The 13732-nt window shown below is 43.7% G+C and overlaps 1 protein-coding gene across 2 annotated transcripts in view; it reads left to right on the top strand.

Moving 5' to 3' along the window:
- The window catches only part of RXFP1 (relaxin family peptide receptor 1), a 575874-nt gene that overhangs the window by 458485 nt on the left and 103657 nt on the right, over positions 1-13732 (top strand). Inside the window, exon 3 of one of the 2 annotated variants that reach the window (XM_073644759.1) lies at positions 7786-7890. In XM_073644759.1, coding sequence (XP_073500860.1) covers positions 7786-7890 — 105 coding nt within the window. Of the gene's footprint in view, positions 1-7784; positions 7891-13732 lie in introns of those variants that run through there. The other variant, XM_073644767.1, reaches the window with a different exon arrangement.

The following is a 13732-nucleotide window of genomic DNA, read 5'->3' as shown; positions in this document are numbered from 1 at the left end:
TCTCGCTTGAGGACAGCTTCCTACTCAGGTAGAGGACAGGGTGCTCCTTCTGTGTATCTCCTGGGAAAAGATGGCTCCCAAACCGACATCTGAGGCATCTGTCTGGAGTACAAACTCTTTCTTGAAGTCGGGGGCTACTAGGACCGGTTGCTTACACAGCACCACCTTCATTTCTTGAAAGGCCGACTCCGCCTCCGTAGTCCACTTGACCATAGCCAATTTCGCCCCCTTAAGGAGGTCAGTCAGGGGTGTGGCTATCATGGCGAATTTTGGGATGAACCTTCTGTAATATCCCACAATCCCCAGGAAGGCTCTAACCTGCTTTTTTTACAGCGATCTCGGCCAGGTTTGGATTGCCTCCACTTTACTGACTTGGAGTTTGATCTCACCTCTACCAACCACATAACCCAGGTATTTGGCTTCTTCTTTCCCCATGGCACATTTCTTCAGGTTGAAAACCCAACCTTTCTGAGAGCATCAAACACCGCCTGGACCTTTTCCAGATGACTCTCCCAGTCCGGGACTGAAGATAACAATATCGTCCAGGTATGCTGCGGCGTATTGCTTATGGGGTGCAAGAATTCGATCCATAGCTCTCTGAAAGGTTTCAGGGGCCCTCTGCAGCCCAAACGGCATCCGGACATACTGGAAGCATCCATCCGGCTTCTCCTTGGCTCCCTGTGCCATGGGGATCTGGCAATATCCCTTCGTCAGATCCAAGGTGGTTATGTACCTTTCTGGCCCAAGCCTCTCGATTAGCTCGTCGACGCGTGGTATGGGATATGCGTTGAATTTGGAGACTTCATTCAATTTCCGATAGTCATTGCAAAATCTCCACTCACCATCGGGCTTTGGGACAAGACGATCAGGCTTGACTAACCGCTCTTGGATTCTTCAATGACACTGAGTTTGAGCATACGCGCCACCTTTTTGGAGATCAACTCTCTTGGGGCCTCAGGTATCCGATAGGGCTTCAAGTTCACCCGCACATGTGGCTCCGTCAGAACTTCGTGTTCTATGACCCTTGTGCAGCCCGGCAATTTCGAGAACAGATCCCCGATCTTCTGCAGTAACTGACATTGCTGTTTCTGGGCCTTCGTTAGCGTTTCCACTATTGCGACTCCTCCAGTGTCAACTTCTGGCTTGCCCAGCAAGCATGGAGCTTCCACAGCCTCCCTGTCTTGCCACGGCTTGATGAGGTTGATGTGGTATACTTGCTACGGCTTATGTTGTCCCAGTTGATGAACCTTGTAGTTCACATCGCCCAGCTTCTCCACCACCTCATACGGCCCTTGCCATTTGGCCAAGAACTTGCTCTCCACCCTAGGAATTAGCACGAGGATTCGGTCTCCCGGACTGAATTGCCTCACTCTGGCTGACCGGTTGTAGACCCTGGCCTGAGCTTCTTGTGCCTGGAGGAATTGTCCCTTTACAATGGGCATCACCTTCACAATCCTCTGCTGCATCAGTGCCCCTTGCTACATGACGCTTCTGTGGGGCGTGACCTCGGCTTCCCAGGTTTCCTTGGCTATATCCAGGAGACCTCGCGGATGTCGGCCATGGAGCCGTTCGAATATTGAGAACTCCGTAGATCACTGTGGAACCTCTCAGATGGAGAACAACAGATACAGTAGGAGATAGTCCCAGTCTCTACCATCCTTTTCTATGGCCTTCCTCAGCATACTCTTTAGCGTTTTATTGAACTTTTCCACAAGGCCTTCTGTCTGAGGATGGTACACTGAAGTTCTCAGTTGGGAAATTTGCAGGGCCTTGCATAACTCCCTCATCACCTTACTCATAAAAGATGTTCCCTGGTCAGTCAGGATCTCTTTTGGTAAACCTGTCCGGCAGAAAACGTGGACCAATTCGTGGGCTATAATCTTTGCGAAGGAGTTTCTCAGGGGAATCGCTTCCGGATAACATGTGGCATAGTCCAGGATGACCAAGATATATTGATGCCCACGAGCAGATTTAACCAGGGGGCCGACCAAGTCCATGGCAATTCTCTCGAACGGTACTTCAATCATGGGCAATGGCACGAGGGAACTTTGAAAGTGAGAGGTGGGGCGGTTAGCTGACACGTAGGGCAGGACCTGCAATACTTTAGTATTTTACGGTGACATCCAGGCCAATAGAACCTTTGCATAATCCGTTCCTGCGCTTTTTCCACCCGTAGATGTCTCCCCAAGATATGCGAATGAGCCATGTCCAACATCTTCCCTCTACAGGGATCTGGCACTATTAACTGTTCCACCAGCTGTTCCCTCACTTTCGTGACCCGGTACAGCAACTCCCTACTCACCATAAAATAAGAAAACCTTGTGTCAGCCCCCGGCTCCTGTGCAACCCCATTTATGACGGTGACATTATTGAAGGCTTCCTTCAGAGTTAGGTCCCTATGTTGGGCAGACCCAAAATTCTCACTGGTCACCCCTAACTCTGGAATATCAGACTCAGGGGACACTACCTCCTCATCCCCCACAAGGACACAAAAGGGAAATCTGTCTGACTCTGGGTGTGGTGCTACCATATCAGGGTTAACTGGCTTCCTATCTGAACCAGCGAACCCAGAACCCTACCCTCACAGATCCCAAAATAAACAAAAGTCCCGACCTATAGGGTGCAACAAGTCCTGAACGACACCGACCTTGTGGGACTCAGTACCGTGAGCTGTTTTAATGTCCACTCTGGCCATAAGGTAGTCCTTAGCATCGCCAAGGATGCACCGCTGGCCCGGTCGGAGAAGAAGCAGCGTCCGTGCGCCGCTGCTGGGGGGGGGGGGGGAGCCACCCGGCCGGCTCGGGGCACGAACCCCAAAAAAAAAAAACACACAAAAAAAAAGGAGGAGACTCTCCTCCAGACCCAGGTACCATAGTACCTGTAAAAAAAAAAGAATAAAATAAAACATAAATATTATACTTACCTTCTGATGGCCCCCGGTGTCTTTATCCGATGCGTCCTGGCTTGCCGGCAGCTCACGATGGTCTGAAAAGGACCTGCCGTGACGTCATTTAGTCATGTGACGTTGGCAGGCCATCAGAAGGTAATTATATTTTTATTTTTTACCATTCTTTTACGGTCACACTATATAAATCCATGCCGGTTGCATGGATTTATATAGTGTGACCAAGTTGTCAAGCACTTTCCAAGTGATGCTAAAATCGCTAGGAAAAGCGCTTGATAACCCGCATGCAGAAATGCATGCGAAGAAAGCTTCACATCCGTATGTCCCTAGAAGGAAAAACGCATGTACAATCCGCATGTACAATCCGCATGTACAATCCGCATGTACAATCCGCATGCGTTTTTTCTGCCAGGGAGATGCAGAAACGCTCAAAAACAATCCGGAGCATTTCTGCATCGTGGGCACAAAGCCTTACATTAATCGTATAATCGTACGACTCCTAGCAGTGACGCAGCCGGGCCAGCACAGGGAAGTTAACTGCTGCAGTGCTGGCCCGGCCGGAGAAGAAGCAGCGTCTGTGCGCTGCTGCTGGGGGGGGGCGGAGCCACCCGGCCGACTCGGGGCACGACCCCAAAAAAAAAAACACGCTCAGGCGCCGCCCTCCCCGAATTCCGGCGCCCTAGGCACGTGCCTACAAGTGCCTAAGGGCAAATACGGCCCTGTATATATGACCTCCATCCTGGTATATATGTCCCTGAACCTGGCCCCATCCTGGTATATATATGTCCTCCGTCCTGGTATATATGTTCTCCTTCTAGGCCCTATCCTGGTATATATATCCCCTATCCTGGTATATATGTCCCTTATACTGGGCCCCATCCTGGTATATATATCCCCCATCCTGGTATATATGCCCCCCTTTCTGCCGCTCTTCTTTAATGCATAGAAAAAAATACTTGTAGGTAAAAAAGAATCCAGCTTCCACCATAAAAAATATTTGCTTTTATGTAATCCATCACACTTACTGAGTCTAAGAGCACTAGGGTGCTCGAAACGCATCCAGTGGTCGGTAGTACTTCTTTTTCCCCCACAAACTGTCTCAATATGGTTGTACTGGAATTCCTGTTTTTAATGGATAAAATAAAAACGAATATTTTTCATCATGGAAGCTGGATTCTTTCTTACCTACAAGTGTGTATCGCGTCTAGCAGAGATGATTTTTTCGTGCTTCTAACCACGCATATGTATTGATTCCTATCAAGGGTGAGCTGAAACACTTCTTTGATTCATATGTATAGAAAAAAATAAACAATTATATTCACTTCCTACCCACTCCCCCACCGCATGGCGTCCTCTTCTGAAGTCGGCAGCTGACTTCAGCGTGCAAGCGACGGGAGCGCATGACATCACTGCCATGCGTCCCCATTCATGTGCACGCAAACTGAGCTGCTGGATGGGCCGCAATACACTTCAGCTGAATGTGCATCCGAGGACGCACATCCAGTTGAAGTTTGTGCTGGTGTCGGTGGACCCTGGTCGTGGTTGCGACCTCTGCAACCGCAGTCATTATGCTGCTAATGGATGCTCTGGTTTCCTTTCACACTCCAAAGACATATTCGCAAGGAATTTTAATTTCTGTTAAAAAATATTCTATTAGATCATGTCTTTAATACCATTTTTTATAACTATTCCATTTTGTAACAGTTATTTTCCTAAAGGCTGTGATTTGCTTTTTCTTTACAATGTACCAATGTCTGTATATCTGTATAGTATGCACAGCCACATGTCAAGGCATATTATTTGTATGTCTATATTTACATTTTAAGGGAACCTGTCGCCTCAAAAAAACGCTATTAACCTGCAGATATGGGGTTAATAGTGTTGTGAACCTGCCCGGTACCTGCACCTACTGTAGACCCACACTGCTGGGAGGAAAATAACTTCATTATTTATTTGTAGCATCCCAGTTTCAGTCACGGGGGGCGGAGTTGGCGCGTGTTCAGTCACCACTCTGAGTATAGAGAGCGGCGGCTGTAAACTGCGCCTCCCACACTGACTGACAGCAGCTCAGCATTAGAGCCGGCTGTCAGTCAGTGTGGGGAGCGCAGTTGCAGAAGCCTCTCTCTATACACAGATTGAACCCGCGCCACCCCTATGACTGGAACCAGAATGCTGTCAGGGGTAATAAAATTCATTTCCTTCCGGCAGTGTGGGTCTAAGCAGATTAACCCCATATCTGCAAATTAATAAGATTTTTTCATGTGACAGGTTCCCTTTAAAAGACAGTACTGGGACCTCTGATTTTGAACTATCTACATAGTAATCCCAGCCTTGCTGAACGTGTTTTCTAATCACTAAGGTAGTAAAGGTAACTGTATACTTAAAGGGGTTGTCATATAATATGATAGTGATCAACTGTTCTTAGGATAGGTCATCAATATCAGATCAGTGAGAGTCTGACACCCAGTACCACCTACCCTCAGCTACTAACAGCTCCATCGGCTGGATGCAAACATTGAATGGAACTGCATTGGGTAGCTCCATTCAATATGTAGTGGTCGCTGCTGAGTACTGCAGATCAGCTCCTATTCAAGAGGAGGATAGGTCATCAATATCATATGACTGGACAACCCTTTTAAGAATAATATCACCAGTTACTCATATGGCAGGCTATTAGCATCGACATACCAGAGAGCTAAGGTGGAAATAATTAGCCACAGCCACACATGTCTAATTTATGCTGTCAAGGTAAAAAGTCCCACATTACATGTCACTTTTTCAACAAACAGTAATCTCCCATCAGTCATCACAAATGATTGTTGATTTACTGTGCAATTTTAAACTAATGATCATTGGTCAAGAAGATCTACAGCTTCACCTGACACTCTTCTCATGTGCGTTACCAGCTTTAGTCAGTGCTTGTGTGGTCACCTTGACATTATAGAAATCAAGGCTCACAAACCATCTATTATTAATTTTACAGCACTTGGAATGCTTTAAAGCTGTGTGCCCACGATGCGTTTTTCAAGCGTTTACGCTGCGGAATTTCCGCAGCGTAAACGCTTGGGAAACGCTTGGTAAACCTTCCCCCATGGTCTCCAATGCAATTCTGCACTTTCAATGCCCATACTGCGGATTTTTCCGCAGCGTTTATGCTGCGCTTAAAAATCCGCAGCATGTCCAGAAATTTTGCGGAAGCGCTGCATTTTCGCCACCATTGACTTGCATTAGAACGCGCCAATTCTGCAAGACTGCATCTGTACTTGCGTAATTGGCGCTTTCTAATGTGCGGATGGTACCCGGGTGTGGAGGAGAGGAGAGTCTCCTCCACACCCAGGTACCATAAAAAAAGAATAAAATAAAAAATAAAGATTATATTCACCTTCCGACGGCCCCCGGACTCCTTCTCTTCGCTTGCCGACAGATCGCACAGGACTGAAGGACCTGCGCTGACGTCACAGTCATGTGACGGCAGGTCCTTCAGTACAGTGTACCGCAATCTGCCAGCAGCCAGCACAGGAGCGCAGCAAGTCTCGGGGGCCATCGGAAGGCAAGTATAGCTTTATTTTTTTATTTTTAACCATTCTCTCGGGTCACACTATATAAATCCATGCCAGTTGCATGGATTTATATAGTGTGACCTAGTTGTCAAGCACTTTCCAAGTGATGCTAAAATCGCTTGGAAAGCGCTTGTCAACCCGCATGCGGAAATGCTTGTGAAGAACGCTTCACTTCCGAATGTCCCTGGCAGGATAACACATGTACAATCCGCATGCATTTTTTTCTGCCAGGGAGATACAGAAACGCTCAGGAAAATATCCTGAGCATTTCTGCATCGTGGGCACATAGCCTGAATGTTAGAATGTTAGGGCTTGTTCTAATGGGTCAGTTGTCAGTTTTGGGTTTGTCTTTCCAGGGAAGTCTGGAGTGTCAGTGTGGGAGAATGACTTTAAAGCACCACTCCGGCGTTTGTTTGTTTTTGTGGTACCACAAATGTTTGTTTCCTGCCCTTAGCAAAATACTTACCAGTCACCATTCTCTTCTGTTCTCTGCACCGCTACGGTCGTCTTCTGTTAGCTATCACCTGCTGGATTACTACAGGGGCGGACCAGAAGACACTTCTGAACGTAAGTCTATGAGAGCCAGAACCAGGCTATAAGGAGTCTCTCATAGACTTGAATTAAGAGGTTGTGATCGTTACCTTTCACTTCCAGTTCTTCCAGTCAGCTCCTTTATGTAGTCATGGAGGAGTGGAAGAGGATTCCAGTGGCAACCTGTGAAGATCTAGTGACCTCCATGCCCAAGAGAGTTAAGGCAGCGCTTGAAAATAATGGAGGCCTCACAAAATATTGACACTTTGGGCACAATTTGGCCATTTTGACTTAGGGGTGTACTCACTTTTGTTGCCAGCGGTTTTGACATTAATGACTGTGTGTTGAGCTATTTAGAGGACACACCAATTTTACACTGTTATACAAGCTGTACACTGACTTTTTACATTGTATCAAAGTGTCATATCTTCAGTGTTGTCCCATTAAAAGATATAAAATATTTACAAAATTGTGATATACTGTACATATAAGAAAAACATGGATTCTTTGGAATAACACATCGGATCGCAGATATCAAGGTAATGGTATCATTGTATTCAACTTTGTAGGACATACATGCCCATATAGACAGCTTAGATCCTACTGACAGAATGCCTTTACATAGAAATATGTGGTAGCAATCATTTCTAAGACGTGTCTGTGAAAAAATGGAGATCAATATTTTCCTCATTTACCTCTTATATTCTGTCTTAATTCTTGCTACTTATTCTTGCTCCTTCTATACGGCACGTATAATAACAGTTATTCTTTCTTTTCCGACACTTCCAGGAGACAACAATGGGTGGTCTCAGCAGCTTGACAAGCATTTTGAGAAGCACTATGAGAAGTTTGGTGTGAATATCTATGATTCAGAGACGAAGGAAGCACAATGCTGTAAGTGGACATTTAATTACACTGGAAGTAGCTACATGTAGCTTAGACTCAGACATCTCACAGCAGCCATAAGTGCTAGATCTTCCACAAGGAATCAGTAAAGTATATACTTATAAAAGGATGTGGTTCTGTAATGAGGGCATCATTGACTTGTGCTTCTGTTAATATTTCCTCACGGCATGGCAGAGAAATCGGTCTGCAAAGACTTACACATTTATGTTGTGTTTAGAGGAACAATACAAAAATGATGCATAATGGGGGAAATTTATTTAAAGGCTGTGTACATCGTCATACAGATTGTTTTATTGTTTATTTGCTTCTGAAATGCTACATTTATTGTCTATGGGAATGTAAAAGAAATAAAGCACCGCGCTTAGCTCTTTCCAGCAGTCCCACAGACAATGAATGGAGCAAAGGCAATTCTCCATCAAACATCTGATTCTAACAAGTCTGCTCCTCTGGTTTCAGAGCCTTGTTGTCAGAATTACTGGGGGGTACGACTGCAGTAAGTTATTCCCTACTGTATTATTAGGGGATAGAGTATTTCATATTTTAGGGATAAGCCATTAAGCAACTTTCTTCATAGTCTTCATTAAAAAATTCCTACCATTTTGCTTCTGCTCGGTTCTCACAGCCCTCTCTGCTCTCCTTCTTCACTCAGTGATAGAGATAGCAGAAAAAAGGGGGATAGGGATGTTCACAAATTTCCTCAGTGTGTAGAAAGGACAAAGAATCTATAGTCTCAGAGAAAGATTATGTAGAAAAGAAGGAACACGCATTAAGAAGAAAAAGGTTTATTATAGAAGTTAACCCCTTCACCACCTTACGATTTTTCGTTTTTGCGCTTTTATTTTTTGCTCCCCTTCTTCCCAGAGCCATAACTTTTGTATTTTTCCGTCAATAAAGCCATATGACGGCTTGTTTTTTGCGGGACGAGTTATACTTTTGAATGACACCATTGATTGATTGCGTTTTTTATTTACCATGTTCACTAAATGCTAAAACTGACCTGCCAATATGATCTCAAGGTCAGTATGACTATGCAGATACCAAACATGTATAGGTTCTTATTTATTTAAGTGGTGAAAAAAAATCTGAAATTTGAAAGAAAAATTTGTTTTGCTTATGTCACCATTTTCCAAGACCTATAGTGTCTCCATTTTTTTGTGATCTGGGACAGGGTGAGGGCTTATTTTTTGTACCATGAGCTGACATTTTTTATTGATAGCATTTTGTGGTAGATACGATGTTTAGATCGCCTGTTATTGCATTTTATAGCAATGTTGCAGCAGCCAAAAAACTGTAATTCTGTTGTTTTGATTTATTTCTCGTGACGTCGTTTACCAATCTGATTAATTTACTTTATATTTTGATAGATCAGACACTTCCGAACGCAGCAATACCAAATATGTGTATTTTTTTTTATTGTTTTATTTTGAATGATGCAAAAGGGGGGTGATTTGAACTTTTGTGTTTTTTTTTTTAATATTCTTTTTACTGACTTCAATCATCCCCTTAGGAGACTTGAAGCTGCAATCATCTGATCGCCTGTGCTATACATAGCAGCAGTTTAGCTCTGCTATGTGTAGCAGAAATCAAGATCTCCTATAAATGTCGGTCAGGGGCTGGTGTTCATAGGAGATTCGGCTATTAGAGGCACATAACAGCTGATCAGATCAGCTGTCATATTCAGGGAAATATGCGAGCTCAGCGTCGGAGCCCACATCAAAGGCAGGGACACGACCTTGGATGTATATGTCTAAGGTTGTGAAGGAGTTAATGAAAGCAGTAGAATCCCGGAGACATATAAACCTCCCATCCACCATGTATTACTGGGGGGTAAACATAAAACTCGCATCCAGCCTATGTTAGGCTACGTTCACATTTAATATTCTGTTTGCCTGCCCAGTTTATAGGAACAGAAAAATGGAGTTAAAGGGGTATTCCCATCTCCAAGATCCTATCCCAATATGTAGTAGGTGTAATAATAACAATAATATTAGAAAATGCCTCCAATTAGAAATGTAGTATAGTATTTTTGATTTGCTGTGTCTCTTTCCTCATGTGCAGGCATTGCAGGACCTTAGGTATCCATGGTTATTTCCACTGATAAAGTCACAGTTAGTTAGCTAGTTGCTAGTGGTCGTACCCATGGTTACCTATGGTCCTGCAATGCCTGCACATGAGGAAAGAGACATAGCGAATCAAAAATACTATACTACATTTCTAATTGGAGATATTTGCTAATATTACTATTATTACACCTACTACAAATTGGGATAGGATCTTGGAGATGTTAATATCCCTTTAATGTAAAAAAATGTATCTATTGTATATCTAACACCAGCGGAAGCAGAGTGATTCTACTCATTATTATTGTATCGGCCAGGGTTCGGATATTTTATACGTGTAATTTTGGCAGGCCATTTTTATATAAGCAATATAAGCAAGTAAAGTAGCGTTGCCATTTTTAAACAATGATTCATGTACATTCATTTGAGAATGCCATGTCACCATATAGTGCTGAGGTCATACTGTAAAATACATCTCACACATAACACTACTATATCATATCCAAAAACTATGCACTATCAAAAATATTCCTGTTATAAGAAGCTTGCATAATACAAAAATATGGTTCCCAAACACTACATAACGCTGGGTGGGTGAGGGGACAGTTTAGGGCTGATTTAGGAGCTCAGCAAGGTACATGGCCCCAGCAATTTTCACCATTAGAAGTAATCTGGGGAGCAGAGATAGCTAGGGTGCCCCTAGCTTTAAGGATAGGGAAGGGGTCCCTAGCCCTGGGATATCAGACAACAGAGCCATGACAGTTGTGTTATGTCCACATAATAAGTTCAGACAGATAAGCAATTTTGATTTTCCTAAAATATTGATTTGTTCCTCTAGCTGAGAGTGTGTGAAAGGTATGTTTGATGACCGGTATGTGTTAGAGACAGATGAATTATTAATAGCAGCATGGCTTCAGTTTCAGAATATATTATAACACACAAGTACTGTCAATGGATGAAATACAATAGATAAGTAAAGCCCATTGTGAAAAGCGGTTTGCCAGCACAAGCAGACTGCTCATTTTGAAAGACAACGACTATGTCAACAAACAGCATGAGGTTTCTTTAAAGCTTTTGCTCTCCTTTTTTTGAACTTTGTAAACTTATTCATTTTTTCTGTACGTTGATTCTATGTGTAAACACAGTCTATTCCTGTCACGGGTGTGTCAGATGTGATTGACAATCGCCCTGCAGTTGGTTGCAGAAGATCTCTTTGTTTGGCATTACAGACACCTTCTTGAATCTGTCTCACTCCAAGACCAAGCAGCTACCTCCCTCCTGCTAATTGACAGCCAGGCCTGGGTGTTTAAATGCTTTCAGTTTGCTGCAGAAAGGGGCCGGTGATATTCACACTTCCTTGTGAAGGCTTGGAGCTGTTACAGTCTCCTTACTTCCTCTCTGGTGCTAGTAGGATATTTGGTGTAATGTCTCTGAATTCGGCTCAAGCTAAGTTACTTTTCCCCGTGTGTTTCCCTTGTTGTCTTTAGTTGCTAGTGGAGACTGACTAGTGCTCACCCCCCCTTCCTAATCCAGGGCCAAGCACTATGGAAATACAGGGCTTAGGCTCCTGTGCAGCAATTGGTGAGGAACCAATATAGGGATGATAGGGGAGTCAGGGTGATATCAGATCAGCCTAGGAGGTCTCCACTCCCCCTTACCCTAGTGTCTGGGCTCCCTTCCCCTCTTCCCTTCGTGTTGCACTTCGTCTTTCCTACACCTTGCGTGACAATTCCTTATTGAATATTGGAATGACTATCTCTTATAGAATTACTGTTACTCGCCTCTCCTGGATCCAGTGGCCAACAACTTCAGCAGTCTGGTCTCTCCGCTCTTCAGAACATTGGGCCTTGTGATATTACCGTCTCAGGCTATTTAGCCCAGCATAAGTGATGAGACATGGCGTGAGAATTCAGGCTGTTTGTATGCTTACTGCTACTAATCACTGTGACAAGTTCAGGTACATTTGACCTCAGAAATTCAGCTCTGCTTCCTGTTTGCAGAGTCCAATCATCAGCTACATCTCCGCCTGCTTTAATAAGAACTTAATTAAAAACTCAGCTTTGCTAAAGTACATCAATTGGTGTTTGCAACATCCACTCTGCTACATCACTATGCCTGCTCTGTCAAGAACTCCATTAGAAACTCAGCTCTGCTATACAAGTTTCTGTTTCCAGAGTCCACTCAGCTATATCTCTCTGCCTGCACTGCCAAGAACATTATCTCAAACTCAGCTCTGCTACAAAAGTTATTCTTTGCTGAATCCAATCTGCTATATTATTGTGCTTGCTCTACCAAGAATTTCATTTCCAACTCAGCTCTGCTATAAGGCTGCGTGCCCACGTTGCGGATTACAAGCGTTTTTGATGCGGAATTTCCGCAGCGGAAACGCTTGTAAAACGCTTGGTAATCCGCACCCCATGGTCCCCAATGGGATTCCGCAAGTTCTATGCACATGCTGCGGATTTTTCCGCAGCGTTTATGCTGCGTTCAAAAATCCACAGCATGTCAATTAATTTTGCGTTTCCGCAAGCGGAATTGCCTTTGTCCAATGCATAAAAAACGCAAGGCAATTCCGCATGTGGAAAACGCGCGATAAACGCGAGAAAAATGCTCGATAAACGCGTGCGGAATTCCGCATGCGTTTTTCCGGGAGAGGACTTGCAGAAATGAAGCAGAAATTTTCTGCTTCATTTCTGCAACGTGGGCACATAGCCTAAGGGTTTTCTGTTTGCAGCACCCACTGTGATACATTGCTGTGCATACTGTGCCAAAAACTTAATTATAAAGTCAGGTCTGTTACACAAGTTCCTGTTTGTTTGAGTTTATTCAGCTACATTTCTCTGCCTGCTCTGCTAAGAATCTCATTACAAACTCATCTCTGCAGCAGTAAAGAGTTTCCTGTTTGTGGCATCTGCTTTGTTACATCTCTCTGTGTACTCTGCCAAGAACCTCATCACAAACTCAGATCTGCTATACAAGTTTAGCTTGCTGAATCCAATCTGCTATATTGTTGTGCCTGCTCTGCAAAAGGGCCTCATTACAAACAGTACAATGGTTGCTGTTTGTAGCATCCGCTCTGCTACATTGCTGTGCCTGCTCTACCAACAACTTCATTACAAACTCAACTCTGCTACACCAATTACTGTTTTCAGAGACCACTCAGCTACATCGCTTTGCTTGCTCTGCCAGGAACCTCATTACAAATTGAGCATCACTACACAAGTTCTTGCTTTCTGAGTCTACTCTGTAACACTGCTTTGCCAACTCTGCCTAGAACCTTAATTCTAAATTCTGCTATTCCTCATCACTGTGAAAAGCTCTGCTACATTTAAAGAGGTAGTAGTAGTAGTAGTAGTAGTAGTAGTAGTAGTAGTAGTAGTAATATTATAAGAAGGCATAAGTTTTGCAGCAACTTCTCATTTTTTCAATATATCATTAAATTCCTCCTTTATTTTTCCAGTATTTAATTTTTTACAATGACATTTGAAAACCTATTTTTTGGGGGTGCACTTCACTTTTGAGTGGAATGTGGAAGGAAAAAGTAAAAAAAAATATTTTTTTACTCAAATATTGCTTTAGCCTCAAATTTTTCATCACAAATGTTTCATTTTCACATGGATAACAGTAGAAAATGTACCCCACAATTGTTGTGCAATATCTCATGAGTTCATCAATACCACATATGTGGCAGAAAACCACTGCTTGGGCACAATGGTATGGCTAATTTCACTGGAATAGCTTACAGAAAGCCTTGTTGCATTTGCTGAGCC

The sequence above is a fragment of the Phyllobates terribilis genome, unplaced genomic scaffold, assembly GCF_046119375.1.
Source record: "Phyllobates terribilis strain yellow unplaced genomic scaffold, ASM4611937v1 Scaffold_1__5_contigs__length_1240528914, whole genome shotgun sequence".
In the NCBI taxonomy this organism is placed as follows: Eukaryota; Metazoa; Chordata; class Amphibia; order Anura; family Dendrobatidae; genus Phyllobates; species Phyllobates terribilis.
This window is presented reverse-complemented; position numbering and strand designations above follow the sequence as displayed.